Here is a 19312-nt window from a genome sequence, read left to right as displayed (position 1 = left end):
CTTGCTAGTTGAGTAGAATGTATATTTCTATTAAAGAGGCCATTTTCATCACGTCTCATAAACTGGAAATATTGGAAGGAAGAAAGTGCTAGAAAAATAGCTAATCTTTCTATACAAAGAATCTTGACACACCCCAATTGTCAATACTGTAACACGGACGCTGAAGACGTTGATCACATCTTCTTTCATTGCAATAGAGCAAGAGTCTTCTGGGGTAGATTAGCAAGACAAAGCAACTCTATCTCTGATATCGACACCACAACCCTGAATACCAACAACTGGCTCAACACTTGGAATTTTTTGAAGCTTAAAGCCTTCAATGATTGGGTCCCCTGGAGCCATCATAATCCCCCTCAGCCTCTGGTGGATTTGGAAAAGCAGGAATGGAAATCTTTTCAACAACACAAGGGAACAGGTCCCTGTAGAAACCATCATTGCACATGCGAATGAATACTATCACCTTGTGAAAGAAAACATCCCCAAGAAGCCTCCGAACATAAATATCCAAGTGCAATGGGAACCTCCTCCCATATACACTTTCAAACTTAATGTCGATGGGGCAGCTCCTAACCAACCAGGGCAAGGAGGTATAGGATGCGTGATAAGAGACCACACAAGAAACTGGAAAAAAAGCCTCATTAAGTCTTTGGCCTACACCTCCCCGATCCACGCCAAGATTCTTGTCATCAGATATGGCCTTCAGCTGGCAATAGGCAGGAACCTAACTCCCATTCATATCTGCTCTGATTCATCCCAAGCAATCTCAATGATGCTAAACAATCATATCTGTTTTAATAATCTTATCTCCGAGTGCAGGTACTTGATGCAGGTAGCGGGAGTAACAACCATCAAGCACACGTATAGAGAGGGAAACAGACTAGCGGGTCGGCTAGCAAAAGAAGGAACACAGAAACCATTTGCGGAGGAAGCTACTTTCCTAGAAGTTCCACCAATGTTTGCCATAGGGCTAGGAACTACTTTTGTTAGGAAAGTTAATTATTGTAATAGTAATGGTACAGGCCAAAACACTTCTGGGACCAATGACTCTCTAGGGGAGACGCTACAGCATTTGCACCTTTAACTTTATTTATATAAAATATCCAGTTAAGCAAAACAAAAAAAAAACAATCTTCACACAATTGCCAAAAGATTCAACCCCTGGAGAGTAAATAATATGCGCACAAAAAAACAAAATTAGATCATAGTCTGTATCATCGTTTGTTGGGGGTAAGGTTTACGTACATCCTTTAGCCATGACCTGCATCTGCCAAAGCCTCAAACTCGATTTCCAGTTGACTTGCAATAGCAAAGTGAAGAGCAGAACTCTTGTCATTTGTGGCATCCGATAGCTACACTGAGGACAACCCGAAAAACATCAAAACTTGGACACTTAAAGGCAGAATCAACCAAATACAAAGACATTGCCTCTTCCAACTTGCACTACTAATCACAGAGTGAATTAAAAGGAAAAATTAGCTAGAGTTGCACAATAGAGATAAAATGACATAGTTCCACCTCCACTCCCGCCCCCATAACACATAACACGCCAAATTCAGATGTGCTAGAGCTGTCAAATATATGCAGATGTACTAAGATTGCAAAGTTGTTGTCTTCCATATCTTTAAATCATGTTATATGCTGCACAACTTGAAGGTGATACATTTAAAACTTATATTAGCACATCATTGCATAGAGTTTGTACCAGAAGACAGGTAGCGCGGTGCAAATGATATATTCATCACGCTGTTTAAAACTGGCAAAAGTGTTAATCTATGCTTCCGAAACAGGAATATCCCCACATAAAATTAAGAAGTATTCACAAGTAAGAAGCAACTCTTATCACTGAATCATAAGATATGCAGCAAGATTCAGATTTTATGCAGATCTGAATACAGAAGGAACAAAATGCTCTGATGCTATAGCAAACTTCTACTTTAAATTTTCATGCATGTCCAAAGGTAACTTCAAGTTCCAAAAAAACACCTCAACTTTTCAAAATATATGGCTAAACGGAAGCTTAGATTCAAATAATAGTATAACAAATAAAATCAACAGAAATGCATGAACTCAACCAAATAGCACATAAAAATAAAACCTTTTTGAAATCTGGATCTATGTTGTACAACAATTTGAAACAAGAACACTCAAATGCATGGACTAGAGCAAAAATTACATAAAAATAAAAACTTTTGTATGGGAAAGTCCGCACAAACCCTCATCGCCCCGATTTATTTGATAGGCTCAGATGGCGAACAGTCTTCATCGCAGCAAAGCAGGGAAAAGGGGTTCCAGAAAATTGACCGGCGAGAAAGAGATGATCGGAGCCGCCATAAACCCTACATAAATAGGACGGTAGCTCCTCCCCAACACCACCGGTCAAATTCGCCGTCGCCGGCTCCGCCGCCGCCCACTGCTCAGATAAGATCAAGTAGTTTAGGCTAAACTCCAGCCCTATCATGGTCTTAAATAGTTTTTTCTCAAACCTAAAGGTCCTTAACTCTGTGTGAATTCCCTAATATACCCCTCATAGTTGTCAATATAAACAAAAGGTTCAAAATAGTCCATTATCTTTGAACTAAAATAAACAATAATTCTATTTCTTTTCATTGAAAGGATATATTTTGGGGTAAATAATGAGTGCAAAACACTCTAAATTAAATGTTTCGTTAGTCAAAAATAGTACAATATAAAAAATTTCTTTATATGGATTAGTACAAATAACAATTCAAATCAAACTTGATAATTATTATTCAGGTGATTAAAACATAAGTTAATTGTGGCTATGAACAATTATTATTGACTAAAAACGTAAATAAAAACAATTGACAACTAGCAAAGATTACAATCAATATGAGAGGTTAAGGTAATAATACACTATACATGTGCAAGATGATAATCGGGATATGATCATGTTCAACTATTCACATTTTAATTAAGTGTTGTCGAATTCGATAGTTACTTAGGCCTCATTTGTTTTCATTAAAATTTAGATATTTAAATCTGAATGCACATTTGAATAATTAAGACGATTTGTTTTTCAACATCTAAATATACATAATCTATTTATATATACATAATAAATATACAATTCAAATAAAAGTTAATTATATTTTAAAAAGAATTAATAAAATAAAATTATTATTTGATTAAAGAAATAGAACACTTATACTTGCTAGTGATAGTGGAGATAGTTTGTAGTGATGGTGATGATGGTAATAGTTGTTGTTAGTGTCTAGTAATTTTAGTGGTGATGATAGTGACGGTGGAGGTAGTTGGTGTTGTGGTAGTCAGAAGTGTTCGAACGAGACCGAAAAATCGATCCGAACTGATAAATCAAGTCAAACTGATTTAATAAAATGAAAACCGTCTCGTTTGATTTGGTTTGGTTTTAGATTTTTAAAAACCGATAAAATTTGGTCACGTTTGGTGTTACCCATAAAGAAAACCGAACTAAATCGAACCAAACCGATAAATATGTACATATTTAAAATATTATATATATTTATATATGTTTATTAAACTTTATCTATTTTTTAACTTCTTCATAATTTAGGACCATTCCAAGAAAAAAGTCTAGCCCATGTTCCCCAAGCCCATTTACGTTTAAAGTAAAAATAAAAAACCCTTACTGAATAGTTAGCATAAATAATTTTTCTTTAAAGTTTTACTTGAATGAATTGCTTCTCTAGTCTTTCATCTTGTATGTGTTTTTTATTTTATTTTAGATTTTCTCCACTGATTTAGGTTTTTTTGTTAATTTAGTTTTTATTTAATGATTTTGGATTTCTCTATTTAATTAGATTTTCGAATACTTTTTTTCAGATGGAAACTAAAACTACTCAAAAAGAGGTGGAGCCAGTGGAGGTAACCAACAAAGTATCTCCAACTACTTTGTTGGAACCTGAGCTTCACGGTGATAAAACTCGTGATATTACTCTCAATCATGCTAAAAAGCGAAAACAAACAATTCTTTGTGACCCTAATCGTAGCCTTGTGAGTAGTGATAGGAGAACATCCAGCGTTTGAAAACACTATATTGACTATCTTGATAAATGGGGTAAGAAAAGGGCGAAATGTAACTACTGTACTAGTAACTTTGCTTCTGAAAGTACGAATGAGACCTCAACGCTATGGAGACATTTAAATGAGGTTTGTCAAACTTTCCTTCTTAGAATTATTGACAAAAACCAATCAAGGTGGTTAAAAAAGGAGAACAAGCATATAGTACATGTACTATAGAAATGGTTGTGATTAACGCCAATGAGATTAAGAGAGTCATTGCTGAATTTGTCATTATTGACGAACAACCTTTTAAAGTTGTTGAAGAGGAAGGTTTTAGGAGATTAATGGCAGTTGCTTTACCTAATTTTCAATTACCTTCTCGCTTGACTGTTGCTAGACAATGTTTGAAAATATATCAAGAAGAGAAAGAAAAGCTTAAAAAGCTTATTCATAATCAACGTGTATGTGTTACTAGTGATACGTGGACATCACTTCAAAATCTAACTTATATGGTTGTCACTGCCCATTGGATCGATGATGAGTGGAATCTGAAAAAGAAAATTCTCAACTTTTTTCAAACATCAGATCATAAGAGTGAAACAATTGCTAAGGGGATAGAGGCGTGCTTATATGATTGGGAAATTGATAACATATTCACGATGACCTTAGATAATGCAACTGTTAGTGATTCTACAATTAAACACTTTAAGAGAAGATTTGAGGATTGGAAAGGAGGCATCTTAGGAAATGAGTTCTTACATGTTAGATGTAATGCTCATATTCTAGATTTGATCGTGAAAAAAGGACTCGGTGAACAAAATGAGTCTATTTCTCGGATAAGAAATTCTATCAAATATGTTAAGTCCTCAGCTGGAAGGTTTGATTCTTTTAAGTCATTTGTCGAGAAGGTTAAGATTGACACTTATGGTCTTTTGACTTTAGATATTAAGACTAGGTGGAACTCCACATATATGATGTTAGATACAATTGTAAAATTTGAAAGGGCATTTTCAAAAATGTATGATGATGATCACAAGTACCTAAAGTTTTCATTAAGTTCCTTCATATGCTACTTCCAATTCTTTCTTCCATGAGATCTTTAATCTTTAAAAGATAATTTGAAAATATGTTCGTAGTGAAGATTCTATTTTGAGTGGTATGACTAAAAAATGGAGCTTAAATTTAACAAATACTGGGGTACTTTTGAAAGTATGATTGTTTGGTGGGAGCCGAAAAATCAAAAAAGGTGATGGATACTTTGAGTCGCTTGTATGATTACTACACGAGTTCTTTTTGCGGGACTCATACCGATACAATTGGTGGTCAAACAATCTTGAATGATGAAATTGAAACCATGCATAGTGACGAAATGTGGCAATCACAATGGGAGAAATATTTGGCAGATGAAGACAATACTAAAAATAAATCAAAACTTGAGAAGTACTTGGTAGATGATTTGGAAAAGACCAAAGAGTTAGATATTTTAGCTTGGTGGAAAATTTCTTCGGCTAAATATTCAATTATTTCTAGGATGGCAAGAGATGTTCTTTCTATTCCTATTTTTACTGTTGCTTTTGAATCAGCTTTTAGCATCGGTGGTCGAATTCTTGACTCTTATCGAAGTTCTTTATCTCCAAAGACAGTAGAAACTCTTATTTGCACTCAACAATAGTTAAGATCAACTTCCAAAGAATGCAAGCTTGAAGAAATTTTAGAAGAAATTCAGAAACTTGAGATAGTTGAAAAAGATAAATTTACACATTTAACTCTTTATAAATATGTCTTTTATGTTTTAAAAAATTTTAACGCCTACTTTGTTAAATTTTTTTCTTTATTTTTTTAGAATATGCTGGCACAACCTTGAGCATTGATTAGTTTGGGTGTTGCAATTGAAATTCGTAGTTTAACTGTTTTGCTCTTTGGTAGTTAATTTTCAGGTTTTTGCTGCTGTTTCACCTGAAGTACTTTTGGATTATGCTATTGACTTGTTTTTTATTTAATCACACTTTTATGTAAGCAATTACGTGATCTTTCTCTGATGACAGTTGGGTATATGGTTCTTTTGTGTTGAATGTTGATCATTCGGAGGACTGTTTAAAGACCTTGTTATTTTTTCTCAACTTGATTAATGAAAAATTAATGTATATAATTAACCTTTTATGGGCTAGCCTTCTTAATTTTGTTGTTGTGGAGTTTTTACTACTATGCAGTAGTTGCTATCTTTTTCGTGGTGGAAATTTTGTAATTTCTTTCGAAGCTATTTTTACATATGCTGCTGTGCTGATCCGTACTTTCAGTTTTCTTTCAAATAGTTTCATCTTGGAGAAAGGTAAAGTAGCAAGTTTTCTATTGGCCATGGCTGAAATGCTTCAATTACTTTATGCAATAGTGAAAAAAATGATGCTTCTTGGAGGACTTTCTTTTGTTTTGGTGGTCCCTCTTCTCAGATTCGATATCGAACTTGGATAGTCAAAACAGGTTGTCAATTCTTTATTTTTGAAGTCATTTCCTTCGTGGACTGTAGGAGTTGAACAATCCACCAACGTATGGATTTATGGTGCTGATATTTTGCCCTTTTTATAGCTTATCATTTTAGCTTATATATTTTACAAGAACATCATACATAGTTCCAGTCAAGACATATTCAAGGTTTTTATTATTGGAACCATATTTGCTTCTCTCTTATATCTCCAACTTGGACTTTAGATGGTAATTTATTTAGCTTATATACTTTTCTTCTGTCCTCACTATCTCTGAACGAGTTCAGGTATCTTTGAAGATTAATGACAGTTGTTTTGAAATTCTATTGATTTGCAGTATGAAGGTAGTAAATAAGTTTGTCAATTATTTTGCATTATAAAATATATTATTTCAATCCGTAAAAAATGAATCAAACCGATAAAATTGACAAAATCGATAAAATCGAAAATGATAAAATTTTATATTATAACGGTTTGATTTGGTTTGAATATTAAAAAAACCGCCTTAATTGGTTTGGTTTAGTTTTAGCCAAAAATTGAGTCAAACTGGACCATGAACACCCCTAGTGGTAGCTATCATAACGGTGACAATTGGTAGTGGTGTTGGTGGTTGTAATAATAAAGTTAGTTGATGCTTGTAATTGGCGATGTTGATGGTGATGGCTGTAGATTGTGTGGTGGTAGGTGATGTGTTTGTGATAGTTGACGGCGGTGCTGGTTATGATAATTGAGGTGGTTGCTAGTAGAGATTTGACTACAGTAATGATAGTGACTGATAGTAATGGTGGATGTGGTGACCGAAAATTTTATGGTGGTAGTTAGCGACGACGTTGATTGTAATGGGGGAGTTTGTTGGTAGTAAGAATTGACTATAGTGGTAATAGTGGTTGATAGTGGTGGTGGAGATGGAAGTGGCAACGGCTAAAAAAAGTGATGGTAATGATAACGGAGGCTACAAAGACGGTGATAGTGGTGGAGGTGGCGGCTACAGAGATGATGGTTGTGGTGTCAATGGATATAATCATAATGACGAAGAAGATAAGTGTGGTAATAGTTGATAATAATAGTTAGCATCAGTGATGATTGTGATGGTAGAGGGGATTGGTGGTAGACAACGGTAATGGTGGTGGTGGTGACGACAAAGGTGATTAGTGGTGGTAGTTGGTGATTGTGGATAAAGTGATGGTGAATATTATCCACATAAAAATACCTCTTAATGATATTAAATCTTTGTTCTAGAACTTAATGATTAAGATCTATTCAGACCTATTAAGTGCTTAGATCTTAATGAAAACAAATGCACTTAATGATCTAATATCTGAACCATTCAGATAAAGACCTCCATTAAGTGCAAACAAATATGATCATAGAGTATTCCTAAGGTTTAGATTTATCTTTCGGTTAAATCTAAGCTTAAGCGATACACTAATTACAACCTAGTGAATGTAAATATGCAAGAAAAAACGCTTAGAGTTTAGTATCGAGGAAGAACGTCTTTCAACTATTTTTCCTTTTGGTTCTACCCATGATTTCAAAAATATCTTTCGATTACTTCAAAGAAATCCCAATCCAAACCAAACAAGCTAAAGAAAATTTATTCGCTAAAATATTTCACTTTCAATCAAATAAAATAGTAAATAAATTCTCAATTTAATTCGAACTCCATAAACGAATTTAATGCATAAATTATCATCCATAATTATTCATCAATACACCATATCCGTAGAAACCTTATAAAAAAACTACTTCACAATAGAAAATAAAATATATAAAAAAATAATTTTAGAAATCATTGGCGAGCACCGATCATTTTGGATAGTCGCTGATCAATTCAGTGAGTCGCGCGATCTTCTCCTTCCCTCGCTCATCCACCCAAAATCCTGATAAATGTGGATGAATGAATCACAATACATATGGCATGAAGATAATATTTAACTCAACATGTAATATAAGATTGAAAATTCTCAAAACTCAATCTAAACATGATATGTACCCTCAGTGGGGCTCTGACCGCGTGCCTGTTGAAGAATGAGCCGGCGACTCATAGGCAGAAGGAATACAACCAACTTTTGACTACTTCCATATTGAATCAAAGAGGTAATGAAAAGTAGTGAAAATCCATGGTCTCAAGTCCTTAGTCGTCTTTTCTCCATTCCCATGCCTTCATTTTTTTTTTGGAGTATTCATATCATCATTTCACACTTCTAGACCAAAATGACCTTAAAAGCTAAAAAGCTCATATTTCTGGACTATCATTTGCAAAGTAGTTGATTGTGATTATAACATATTCAAGTAGATAAATATTTCAATCATCCTAATTTCTATGGTTGTCCAGAATATATAGCATGTCTATTTAGTTATAGTAAATGTACGAAGAAGCCTATGAAGAAATTATCGAATTTTAAAGATGCGGTAAAAAATTTAAAAAGGCGGATGAGATTTCTATAATAAACTTCTTTAAAGCTAGTATTCATGTTTGTTTTCACAAATTTTTCGCCCAAAATTTTTGAGCTACGTAAAACTTGTTTACAATTAATACTATGACGCATAAACAATATTTTCTTTTACGATAAAAACACATAGTTTAAAAAGATGCACATTACTATAAAAATATAATATAAAATTTCAGTGTGTCCCTAGCCGTAAGAATAAGTGTATAAAGAATATAAAATGTTGATGAAATCTCTATTAAAAAAATTCACTATAATTCAACTTAGGGTTGAAAATTTATCACCCTCTGAAAAAGGAATTATTAATACTTTATATGAAAGAAAAAAAATATCATTTTGGGGAAAGAACTGAAATAAAATTTTGAATTTTATCTCATGTATTCTTACAACAAAGGGTCTAAGTTCAATAAATTTCCGTTCCCAGGGGCAGTTATGTCAATATGAATAAAGCAAAAAAACACCTTTAAACAGAAACACCTTGAGTGAATATTCCATATGCACTCAAGCCCTAATTTCTCTCTCTCTTTGTGTCTCTGTTTCTGAAGGTCAGATCTTAATTCAGATTATTTATTATGTGTTTATGCATTCTATTATTGCTAATTCATGCTACAGTTGGTTAATTTTTCTCGGGATGTTTTGGTTTTGTTATATATAAGGGTTAAGGAGCTTTATCAATAGCTTAAAAATGTCATTTTTAATCAGAATTTAGGATGGAGTTTTAAGGCTTCAGTTTGTTTGTCACATCTTCTATAAGTAAAAGAAAAGAGAAATTTTGTAAAAGTAAAAGTCTTTTTGAAAGATAAAGCTGATAAGCTATGAGTAGAGGTTGTTTAAGTATAAAAATCTTGCTGCTCGCTTTGCGCACAGAACATACAAATGATAGAATAAAGCATTTGTTCATACAGCTCTCGAGCCTCATGATCTAGCACACTAGAAGAAATCAGTCCCCAAGATTATTTTTCGGGTCGTTAGGAGGTTGTTTCAGCTATTGGATGGTGAATCTATGTATTCATTCTGCTCTACTTATGAAGTGTAGAAAATCTCAGTGTTCTATAGATGGTCTAAGCCTGAGGGTGCAACTAAGGAATGATCCTAGATGCAATCTAATGTAACCCTTAAAAGGGATGAAGCATCTTAGAGAAAGTTAAACAAAAATGGTATTTTTACTTTTAAATCATCAGGGGACCAAAAGTGTTTTAAGAGTCACTGTTTACTCCTGGAAAGGGGTTTTGGTGGTGCGGTTTAATGTATTAACCAAAAAGATTGTTTGAGGAATTTAATGCAAACGAATGAAACTTTAGAGCATGGTGGTCAAGTGGCATGAATATGATACTTGTGGTAGATGTATGGCATGAACGGTATCACTTTGGGTTTAGGACAGTATTTTAGCTACTGGCATAACTGATCAGTGAAATGTATGTGGAAACTGCATTTAATTATTTGGATGTCAAAAAGATTGTCAACTTATACATGTGTACTATTAAAGATACCTATTTAGTGCTAAGTATGATTTGAATTCTTTCCATGTTTCTTCTAAAGAAATTAGTAGTTTTGGTAACAATTTAATTGTTGTAGCTCTTAAGATACCTGTTTAGGCTATATGAGTTGGGCGCAAATGGCAGTAATCATGTCACATGTACTCTTTTACTAACATCCATAGATTCACTTTTTGGTAATAGCTGAATTTCTTGCATATTTACCTTCTTTCTTACTGGTTGATTTTCCATACCAACAAAATGAGATACAAAGGTTTGTTTTTTCAAGTAGACTGTTGTGCTGTTACTTGTTGTTGACTCTAACTTTCTTTAGGAAGTGATGTTTGTGGTCAAAATGACTTAAGAGATTCTTTCATTCTGAATTCTAATAGGTCTGGTCTTTTTCTTAAGTCCCTTTTCCATTCTGACTAAATTCTTGTCTTGCACGTGCTTAATTATTCTTCGGCATAACGTGACTTTGCCATGAGTTTGCGGGGCCTATTTATTTCAAAGCGGTTCATTGTTTTTATGATTCAGGTAAAAAATGACTGAGCCGTCAAAGGTCATTCATGTTCGCAACGTAGGCCACGAAATCTCAGAGGTAGATATCTGGATTGTGTACTGATTACCTCCCATATATCCCACTTTCTCTTTCTTCACTTTATCTCTTAGATAGGCATCTGTTCTACTGAGTTAAATGTGTGATCTGTGAGCTCCCAGTATGCGTGAACTGGATTTATTTTGCTTTAATATGTCCAAATTAATCTCCTAGCTTAATTTGTCTCGTGGCGGCTCCATTGAAAGAAAAGTGCTTCTAGCATTTTACTTATTGTGTTGTACTATTTCCAAGATTGAGGTCATTCATGTAATTAACTAAAAATATTCCGAGCAGATGACATGCATGTAAGAAATATATACAAAACGAATTCCTACAATGAAAATTTAAAAAAGATAGGAGAGTTTGTGATAATGATTAAAACGGGCTGCACACAACGTGCCAGCATCCCTAATGAAAATCAAGAACTTGAAGAGAAACAAGGATTATTCGGAAGCAAAATTATGAGGATTAAAGAAAGGAAATTAAAGTTAGCCGGAATTCGAGAATAAAATCCCCAAACTTCAAATTAAATGCTAAGATCCTAATTGATTGTAGTAGACAAAATAAGCGGATTAGGTCTAATCATGGTTACCAGTAGATTTAATTCAAGAACTTATGAGAAATGATCTAGACCCCTAATTGAACAATTAAAGACAATAATTAGTATACGACTAATTACCTTCTTCGATTAAATGTGTAAGAACCATAGATATCAAGCAACGAATAAATCTTACCTCTTAGACTAAATCGTTCTTGTAAGGTTGTAAGATAGATCTCAAGTAGCCAATGCACAAAGATGTAAACAAAAGAACTCTCAATAATACTAATAATGTTGTTTCCAGAAAAAAGCAAAAACTATACCCCTATATATAGGGACCAAACTTGTACCTCTCTCCCAAACGCCATGAGATTCAAATTCTACTTTTATGAAAATAATTAGTAGTAAAACCTACCTAAGAAAGCAGGTAAAATTGATGTCACACTTCTTCTCAAAACTACCTAAAAAAATAAGAAAAAAAGTGGCACTTTGGAGAACCAAAAGACATGCAAATTTGGACTTGATTTTCAGCTCTTTTGGGGCTCCATGTGGGGCCCAATCTTCCTCCTCTTGGGCTTAGACCATGAAATACATGTAGCACTTAGCCCACTCTTCGCCACAATTCTTGGGCTCATTCTTTGACAATAAGCTTCGTCTTGATCTCCCATTGAAGTGCAATAGCATTGTCTGTATCTCCTTAGCTTCCAAAACTTCATCCAAGTCCTTTAATGGAGTAATGCTACCATGGATGCTATCAATTCCATTCTTTAGAACTGTCGTACCAGAATTCCCAGAATGATCATTTTATTTGAAGAGATTATTCCAGCACCTGTCATTGAAGGTAGAAAGTTTGCAAATTGCTTATAGTCATTCTAGGGTTATGTTTGTTATTTTAGCTTCTCAGCATTTGATTTCCCACCACACTTGAATTTCTAAAAGAAAAGCAGTTAGCATTATGCCATTTTTATTTGGTATTAGTGTTAACACAGTTTGAAAGATGGGAACACTTAGTACTTTAAGATGGTAAATATTTAAACCTGAGTGCAGCAGCAAATCCTTCCTCTTATTCGTTTGGATTTCTTTCTACTATTAATTCTCTTTTCCACTCTATTATAACAAGCAAGAAAGTGACGCTATAGGTGTAATGGTTCCTGTTTTGTTTTTTCAGAATGACTTGCTTCAGCTATTTCAGCCCTTTGGAGTCATTACCAAACTTGTAATGCTAAGGGCAAAAAATCAGGTACTTCTGTTATACAATTATGTTGATTGGCAGAATGATTCGAGTAAGATGCTGTTTCTTAATAATTACATCTTATGGAAGTACAGGCCCTTTTGCAAATGCAAGACATTGCTGCAGCTGTAAATGCCATACAATTCTATTCAAATTTTCAGCCCAGCATAAGGTACCTTGTAACACAAAACTTGTATATCCAACTGGAGATATTTATGTAGCTTTTCAAATTACTGTGTTTGCTAAGCTTTCAAGAGACTACACTTTGCTACATCTTTTTGTTCAACCTGGATTAGTGGCTCATTTTGCTTGTCCATAGGGGGAGAAATGTTTATGTACAATTTTCATCTCATCAAGAACTGACAACCGTGGATCAGAATGCACAAGGGCGAGGAGATGAGGTCAGTGATCTTTTTTGTCTTATAAGAGGTGGCTTTGTGCATCACTTATATTGAACTCAATACTAATGGTGTCCCTGGGAGACATACTCATAAACGTCCACCCTGGTTGACTTTAAACTAGAAAACTTTTCAAGTATAATTTGTTGTTTGCTTTTAGCCCTACATGTTTTGTAGATTCATTATTTGCTTGAAAGACTTATTTCTATTATTTACTTTATGCACATGAGCACTAATAAGAAGTACACTGTTCACTTCCAATTCCTTATTAGTTAGATAACTATGTGAAACCTATGGGGTAATAACTGATTTCACTCGTCATAAATGGAGCCTTCAGAATTGTGTGTTTATATGTATTCAAATGACTGAAGCAATGCTATCTCAAATTCATATCAAGTGGATGAACATGGTTCTGAAACTAGTGTATAGACATATTATCGAGACATCAAGAGAAAATTTTGAGATTTCGTGATCGCACTAGATGGAGAAGATGAATTAACCTTTTAGATGTTTGCCTACTTAGCACCACTTCTGCGCCTGGCGCTTTTGATGTTAAAGATATAAGGTCTTAACTGATTGTTCTCTTCACAATTTCTGATACTAAAACTTATTTAATGCTGTTGGAGGTGCTCAAAAGGTATGACTTTTAGGGGAATAGAAAGGCAAGCAGAATGGAAATATAGATGATTGCATAGTTCCAGATTGATTGTGGGTTTGAGTTATCTTTTTTGCCAGAAACCGATCTCTTCCATTGAAAAAACAGAGTCCATGTTTTGGAAAGATTGTGTCTCATTGCACTGGAAACTATGGTCTTCTCGATAACTTGAGAGAGAAAACAGGTTATTGAAGGTAGCTCCTCCTTTGACTGAGGCTTTAAAGAGAGCAATTAACCCACCTTACTTAGCCACACCGGTTTCGGTATCTTCCCAAGATCCTTTAATGGATGTACTGTGACTATCATAAAGCATCGAGATCCAACATTAGTGCTTATCTCACTTTGTACCTAATGAGCACTTGAGAGGCCCTATTCGTAACTCTTCTTTAAAGACATATGTGGGGGATCATTTGTGCTTGAAATGTCTCAGAACCATATCAAAAGGAAATAAGACACTGGTTGTTATGTAGAAGTCAATTTTTATTAACTTTTGTATTTCATGCTTTTCACATGCTTTCTGGTCTGTCTTTATACTTTTTTTCTGCTTGCTAAGATGAAATATTGTTGCAATCGTTCCTTCTCCTTTTCTTCATCTATTCCTCTCTATTCATTCTCTTCTCTTCTCTCTCTTCTGTCTCTATGATGCTCAGCCTAATCGAATTCTCTTAGTTTCGATACATCACGTGCTATATCCTATAACTGTGGAAGTGCTGCATCAAGTTTTTTCACCTCACGGAATTGTTGAGAAGATCGTGACGTTTCAGAAGTCGGCCGGTCAGCACCTTCAAGTTTTCTCTTTCTATGTTCTAATTTCTTCTTAATTTGTTTCTCATTCTGGATTTAAAGACTGTCTAGAAATTTGACCATGGATGGAAATCTCTCGCACTTCTTTGTTGTGTTATATGATTCTAATTTTGGATGTAACTAGTTAGCTTCTTGCTTCAATTGTTTCTGGAGCATATTTAAAACTCTAATTATGACACTTGCAGTCTTTGCTCCATATCTGCATAATCTTTTACTGCTGATTTTTGCTATGAACTTTGTAGGTTTTCAAGCTTTAATTCAGTACCAATTACCCCAGACTGCTATTTCTGCTAGGAACTCTCTCCAGGTATGCTTTGTGTTGCATAATGTTGTCTTGTCATGAAAAGATTATTTTGTGCTGTTAGACAATGAAGCTTAGTGCTGACGATTTTTTTAATAGGGGCGTAATATATATGATGGCTGCTGTCAGCTTGACATACAATTCTCAAAGTAAGGTTTTAAATCCCTTTAAAATTGTGCCGTTTTTGTGTATGCATGGACGTATTTGCATTTTTCCCCTTATATGCGATGACGGGTATGCTCACCATGGCTGATTTTGTGATTCAGCCTGGATGAATTGCAAGTGAACTACAATAATGAACGCTCGAGGTAACTTGTTCATTTCTTTCTTTCCCTCTTATACATATCAAAAGAAGCTTTTCTTTTCAGTTGTTAGGAGTTATTCATGTTGTGCATTATCTATACGTGCAGGGACTACACCAACCCAAATCTACCATCAGAACAGAAGGGCAAATCTCCTCAAGTAGTTTCCTTTGTTTCTATTTTTAGTAGCACGAATAGTTTGCCAATATGGATTATGTTCAAGTTTTGTCATTGTGTAACAGCAAGGATATGGAGATGCAGGAGCCATGTACTCATTGCAAGGTTCTGGGCCTCGTGGAGGTGCTTAAGTTAACACTATTTTATTATGGTAGTTGTGAAACTTTCCTGGTTTAGTGTTCTTAACTGTTTTCTCCCTTTGTTTTGTCCAGTTGGATTTCCTCAGGTGTGCAGCTCTTTCCTCAAGTTTGAAGTATTTTAATATCTCTTGGTTATCTCCTTCTGTTTAATCAGATCCTGGTGGTGCAGCTGTAGTTGCTGCTTCTTATGCTCTCTAACCACTTCTTTTCTTGACACTATCTTGCTCTCGCTTTCTCGTGTTTTACGCGTAACTTTCCTTAAAGCTCTAAGTTGGGTTTGTCTTTGCTATCATTTGAATAGATGGGAAATGCTGCAGCTATTGCAGCTGCCTTTCCTAGCGGTTTGCCCCCTGGCATAAGCGGGACAAATGACAGGTGTACTGTTCTTGTATCTAATTTAAATCCAGATGTAAGATTCTTTCTTTCATTATTAGCATGTTAGCCTTTTGTTTTCCTTTCCTTGGACAGTGATTCTAGGATTCTTGTTCTTTGAATACCAGAAGAATCTCTTTTTTATTCCTTTCCTGTTTTATTAAATTCTAAAGTTCATGGTTACTTATCGTTATGTTTCCCTTCTGATTGGCTGTCCCTATTACAGAGAATAGACGAGGACAAGCTTTTTAATCTGTTCTCCATTTATGGAAACATTGTTAGAATTAAACTCTTACGGAATAAACCGGATCATGCTCTGGTTCAAATGGGTGATGGCTTCCAGGCAGAGCTGGCTGTGCACTTTTTGAAGGTATGCATGGTGGATTTTCATTTTGATTCCATATTTCTTTACTCTTGTTCTTCTTTTATTCTTTTGGATTTAGTTTGTTTTGCCTCATTATGGCAACCTAAATACCATTTGAAGCATATCAGAATTTCACCGAAGTTAGTTTTTGCACATAGCATCAACATTTTTGTATTTTCTTTTCCTATCTTAGCTGGCTGGGTAAAATAAATCCCCCTGGCTGTTTCCAAATAATCTTTTGAAAAGTATCTCATTCAAGTGTAAACTTAGCATCAAGCTTCTGCCACATAAACTTGTACACAGTTATAAAATGGAAAAAAAACATAATCTTATGTCAAATTAGCATAGATGATTGATTGTTGTTTTTATTGTCATTTTTTACTTTTTCTTTATGGAGATGTTTCCTATCAGATCAATAAAATTGCTTACTTCATTTGGTTGCTCTTTATGTAGTCATGTAATCATGTATTTCTGTCTTCTGTCTATTTGGGGATGTTCTCTATCATATCAAGAGGTTGATGACTCCAAAGAATTAAAAAAGTACTTAACTATACTTCACACCATGCATCATATTACTAGACGCTCCCTCGTTGTCAAATAAAAATTAAATGTTGTTTAACAACCTTGCAATCCTCCGTCCTTTCTTTCCTAACTTGACTTTTGAACTTTGAAGTGTCATATCCCTTGCATTTGCACTTGGTGTAGATTCCTGAATTTTCAGTGAGTTACCAGATGACATGAGCTATACCGAGTAAAAGGTGGTTAGTAGATTTATGTTGTTCATCAAGTTTGGAATGTACTCATTTTCAAATGCCTCGTTCTACAATCAATGATATCCATCAATGCAGCAAGTATACCTGAATTAAAGCCCATGCATATCTTTTGCTTCATGTTTGTTAATTTCTCCTGGTATATTTTGGATACAGGGTGCCATGTTATTTGGCCAGCGGTTGGAAGTCAACTATTCAAAGCACCCAAATATTATTACCGGACCAGAGACACGCGACTACTCGAACTCAAATCTCAATCGTTTTAACCGGAATGCTGCTAAAAACTACAGGTATTGTTGCTCTCCTACCAAGATGATCCATCTATCAAGCCTGCCACAGGATATGACGGAAGAAGAGATAGTGGCTCATTTGGAGGAGCATGGTCCCATTGTGAACACAAAGCTTTTCGAAATGAATGGGAAGAAGCAGGCTCTTGTTCTTTTCGATAACGAGGAGCAGGCAACTGAGGCACTGGTGTGTCAACATGCTACATCCCTTGGCGGATCGATCATTCGGATTTCGTTTTCTCAGGTACAAAGTATCTGAGAAGCCTTCCTGGATGAAATTATCAAAAGAATAGTAGACTGAATATTAACAATTAAACAGTGGTTTTTTGCTTTTGTTGTAACTTCAGTTTCTTTATCGACTAGTGTACCTTGAGCTCAAGGTATATCGGGAGATTGAAGTATGTTGTACTAATATAATAGTCAAAATTATTTAATAGAAAGATTTTTTTCTTTCTTCATTAAAGGGGGACGCACTCCTTATTAGGAGCTTTTTTCATATGTCGGGCTCAAATTCGAGATTTCTGGTTAAGCGTGGAGGAACTTCCATCAATCAAAATATCCGACCTGCAATTTCTAGTGAAGGGTGAAAAAATCTTATTCATCTCGCTACATTCCTTTGCGGTAGCAACAAAAAATTCATATATTAAGGGCTCATTTTGCCATGGATAATTTTCCCTTTTTCCAAAATTGTATTTTGAAATCATGTTTAGACATAGAACTGTTACAATTTTCTGGAATTCGAAAAACTCCAAATAACTAACAGAAAATTAACATTTTTCCAAGTTATATTCATATTTAAATACAACTTCTATTTTCAAATACTTCTTTTCAAATTTCATACTCCATTTTTTATGTTCAAATGCCGCCAAGTATTCTAAGATTTAAATACTCATTTAAAAATTCTAAATGTTTTGTTTGACAAGAAAAATCCAGTAAACATTTTAATTATTTTGCTGTCGTCCTCTTTATAAAAAATTGATTTAACTTTGACAAGTATTTGACGTGGTCTACTCGCATTTCATAAATAATTCAAAAGAAAAAAAAATGCTACAAGAAAATCTAATTTGTCCATCTATTTCATTTAACAAGCTGCTTCAACTAATACCTATTCGATTTACTCCTTTTGATTTCGTCGTGGATTAATTCCAATGAGTCTTTTAAATTAGTACTATTTGTAATCAATTTTATAGCTTCTTCAATAAACGCTAGTTTTTTTATCAAGTTTTAAATGACTTTCTAATTCGATCGTTCATGCGTTTCTAATATGAAGTCTCTTTAGACAAAAATACTATTGAGATATTGAGTCCTTATGATATCTCGTACACATTTTGATGATTGACTAAGTGAATAAGTCAATTTTAAAATAAATATGTGAAGAGTGCGTTATGATCCGTGATCGCCTGACGGCTTAAAAAAAAGTTTTTCCCTAAACTTTCCACATTAAGGTGCATTTTTTATTTTGAAACCAGAGCAACTTGGGGGATAAAATGAAGTACTAGAAACGATTCCTAAAAATGCAAAATTACTTCAAAAGAAATTAACCACAAGCTACCAACAATAGAACTAGTTGAATTTGTGTGTGCACATTTTGGTAGATATCGATTTATCCCATCGAAATCGAAAGCTTTGATTCTATGAATTTGAGTATTTGTAAAATGAAATATCGAATATCTTATTTAATATCATTTTATATTTAATATATGAATATCTAATATGGTTAAGATAATAGAATTTTAACTGCTCTATTTTAATTGAAATATCTTTTTATATAGTTGAATAACAAAGAGGATCGCTTGTACATTTTTTCAAATTTCTAAAATATTAGTTATATAATTGAAAGTCGAAGTCACAATTCTTTATTATGCTCATATGTAAGTTGAAGTTATACAACTATGATAACTAATTCATCCTACCGTTGAATATCAAAATAAAACTTAAAAATATCAAATTTATGCGGTATTTATAATC

At 34.2% G+C, this 19312-nt stretch overlaps 1 protein-coding gene, 1 long non-coding RNA gene and 1 other non-coding gene across 3 annotated transcripts; 1 reads left to right on the top strand and 2 right to left on the bottom strand.

Moving 5' to 3' along the window:
• Window positions 1-8: 8 nt before the first annotated feature.
• LOC129876021 (uncharacterized) lies at window positions 9-2470 on the bottom strand. Its single transcript, XR_008763273.1, has 2 exons — window positions 2214-2470; window positions 9-1354 (listed from the first exon to the last, which is right to left on the bottom strand). It is a non-coding gene; the product is annotated as an uncharacterized LOC129876021 (long non-coding RNA).
• LOC129878011 (small nucleolar RNA snoR137) lies at window positions 1695-1834 on the bottom strand. The gene has a single exon (XR_008763714.1). It is a non-coding gene; the product is annotated as a small nucleolar RNA snoR137 (small nucleolar RNA).
• A 6923-nt stretch (window positions 2471-9393) lies between the features above and the next one.
• Window positions 9394-17807, top strand: LOC129876246 (polypyrimidine tract-binding protein homolog 3-like). The gene is made up of 15 exons (XM_055951622.1): window positions 9394-9477; window positions 10945-11008; window positions 12712-12783; window positions 12870-12946; window positions 13094-13175; window positions 14478-14601; window positions 14874-14938; window positions 15032-15081; window positions 15199-15240; window positions 15343-15394; window positions 15477-15534; window positions 15624-15637; window positions 15853-15960; window positions 16150-16293; window positions 17214-17807. Exons 2-15 carry the CDS (start codon window positions 10952-10954, stop codon window positions 17601-17603), a joined length of 1335 nt encoding a protein of 444 aa, XP_055807597.1. The 5' UTR covers window positions 9394-9477; window positions 10945-10951; the 3' UTR covers window positions 17604-17807.
• Window positions 17808-19312: the final 1505 nt, after the last annotated feature.

This window comes from Solanum dulcamara, chromosome 12 (assembly GCF_947179165.1).
Source record: "Solanum dulcamara chromosome 12, daSolDulc1.2, whole genome shotgun sequence".
In the NCBI taxonomy this organism is placed as follows: Eukaryota; Viridiplantae; Streptophyta; class Magnoliopsida; order Solanales; family Solanaceae; genus Solanum; species Solanum dulcamara.
The sequence above is the reverse complement of the archived record's forward strand: the minus strand, read 5'-3'. Positions and strand labels throughout refer to the sequence as shown.

Bases quoted from the DNA above. Each gene is read 5' to 3' on its own strand.
- LOC129876246 (XM_055951622.1), top strand. From the start codon at position 10,952: ATGACTGAGCCGTCAAAGGTCATTCATGTTCGCAACGTAGGCCACGAA. The intron at 12,947-13,093 runs GTACCTTGTAAC...GCTTGTCCATAG, and splicing joins AATTTTCAGCCCAGCATAAG to GGGGAGAAATGTTTATGTAC. The intron at 14,939-15,031 runs GTATGCTTTGTG...TTTTTTTAATAG, and splicing joins CTGCTAGGAACTCTCTCCAG to GGGCGTAATATATATGATGG.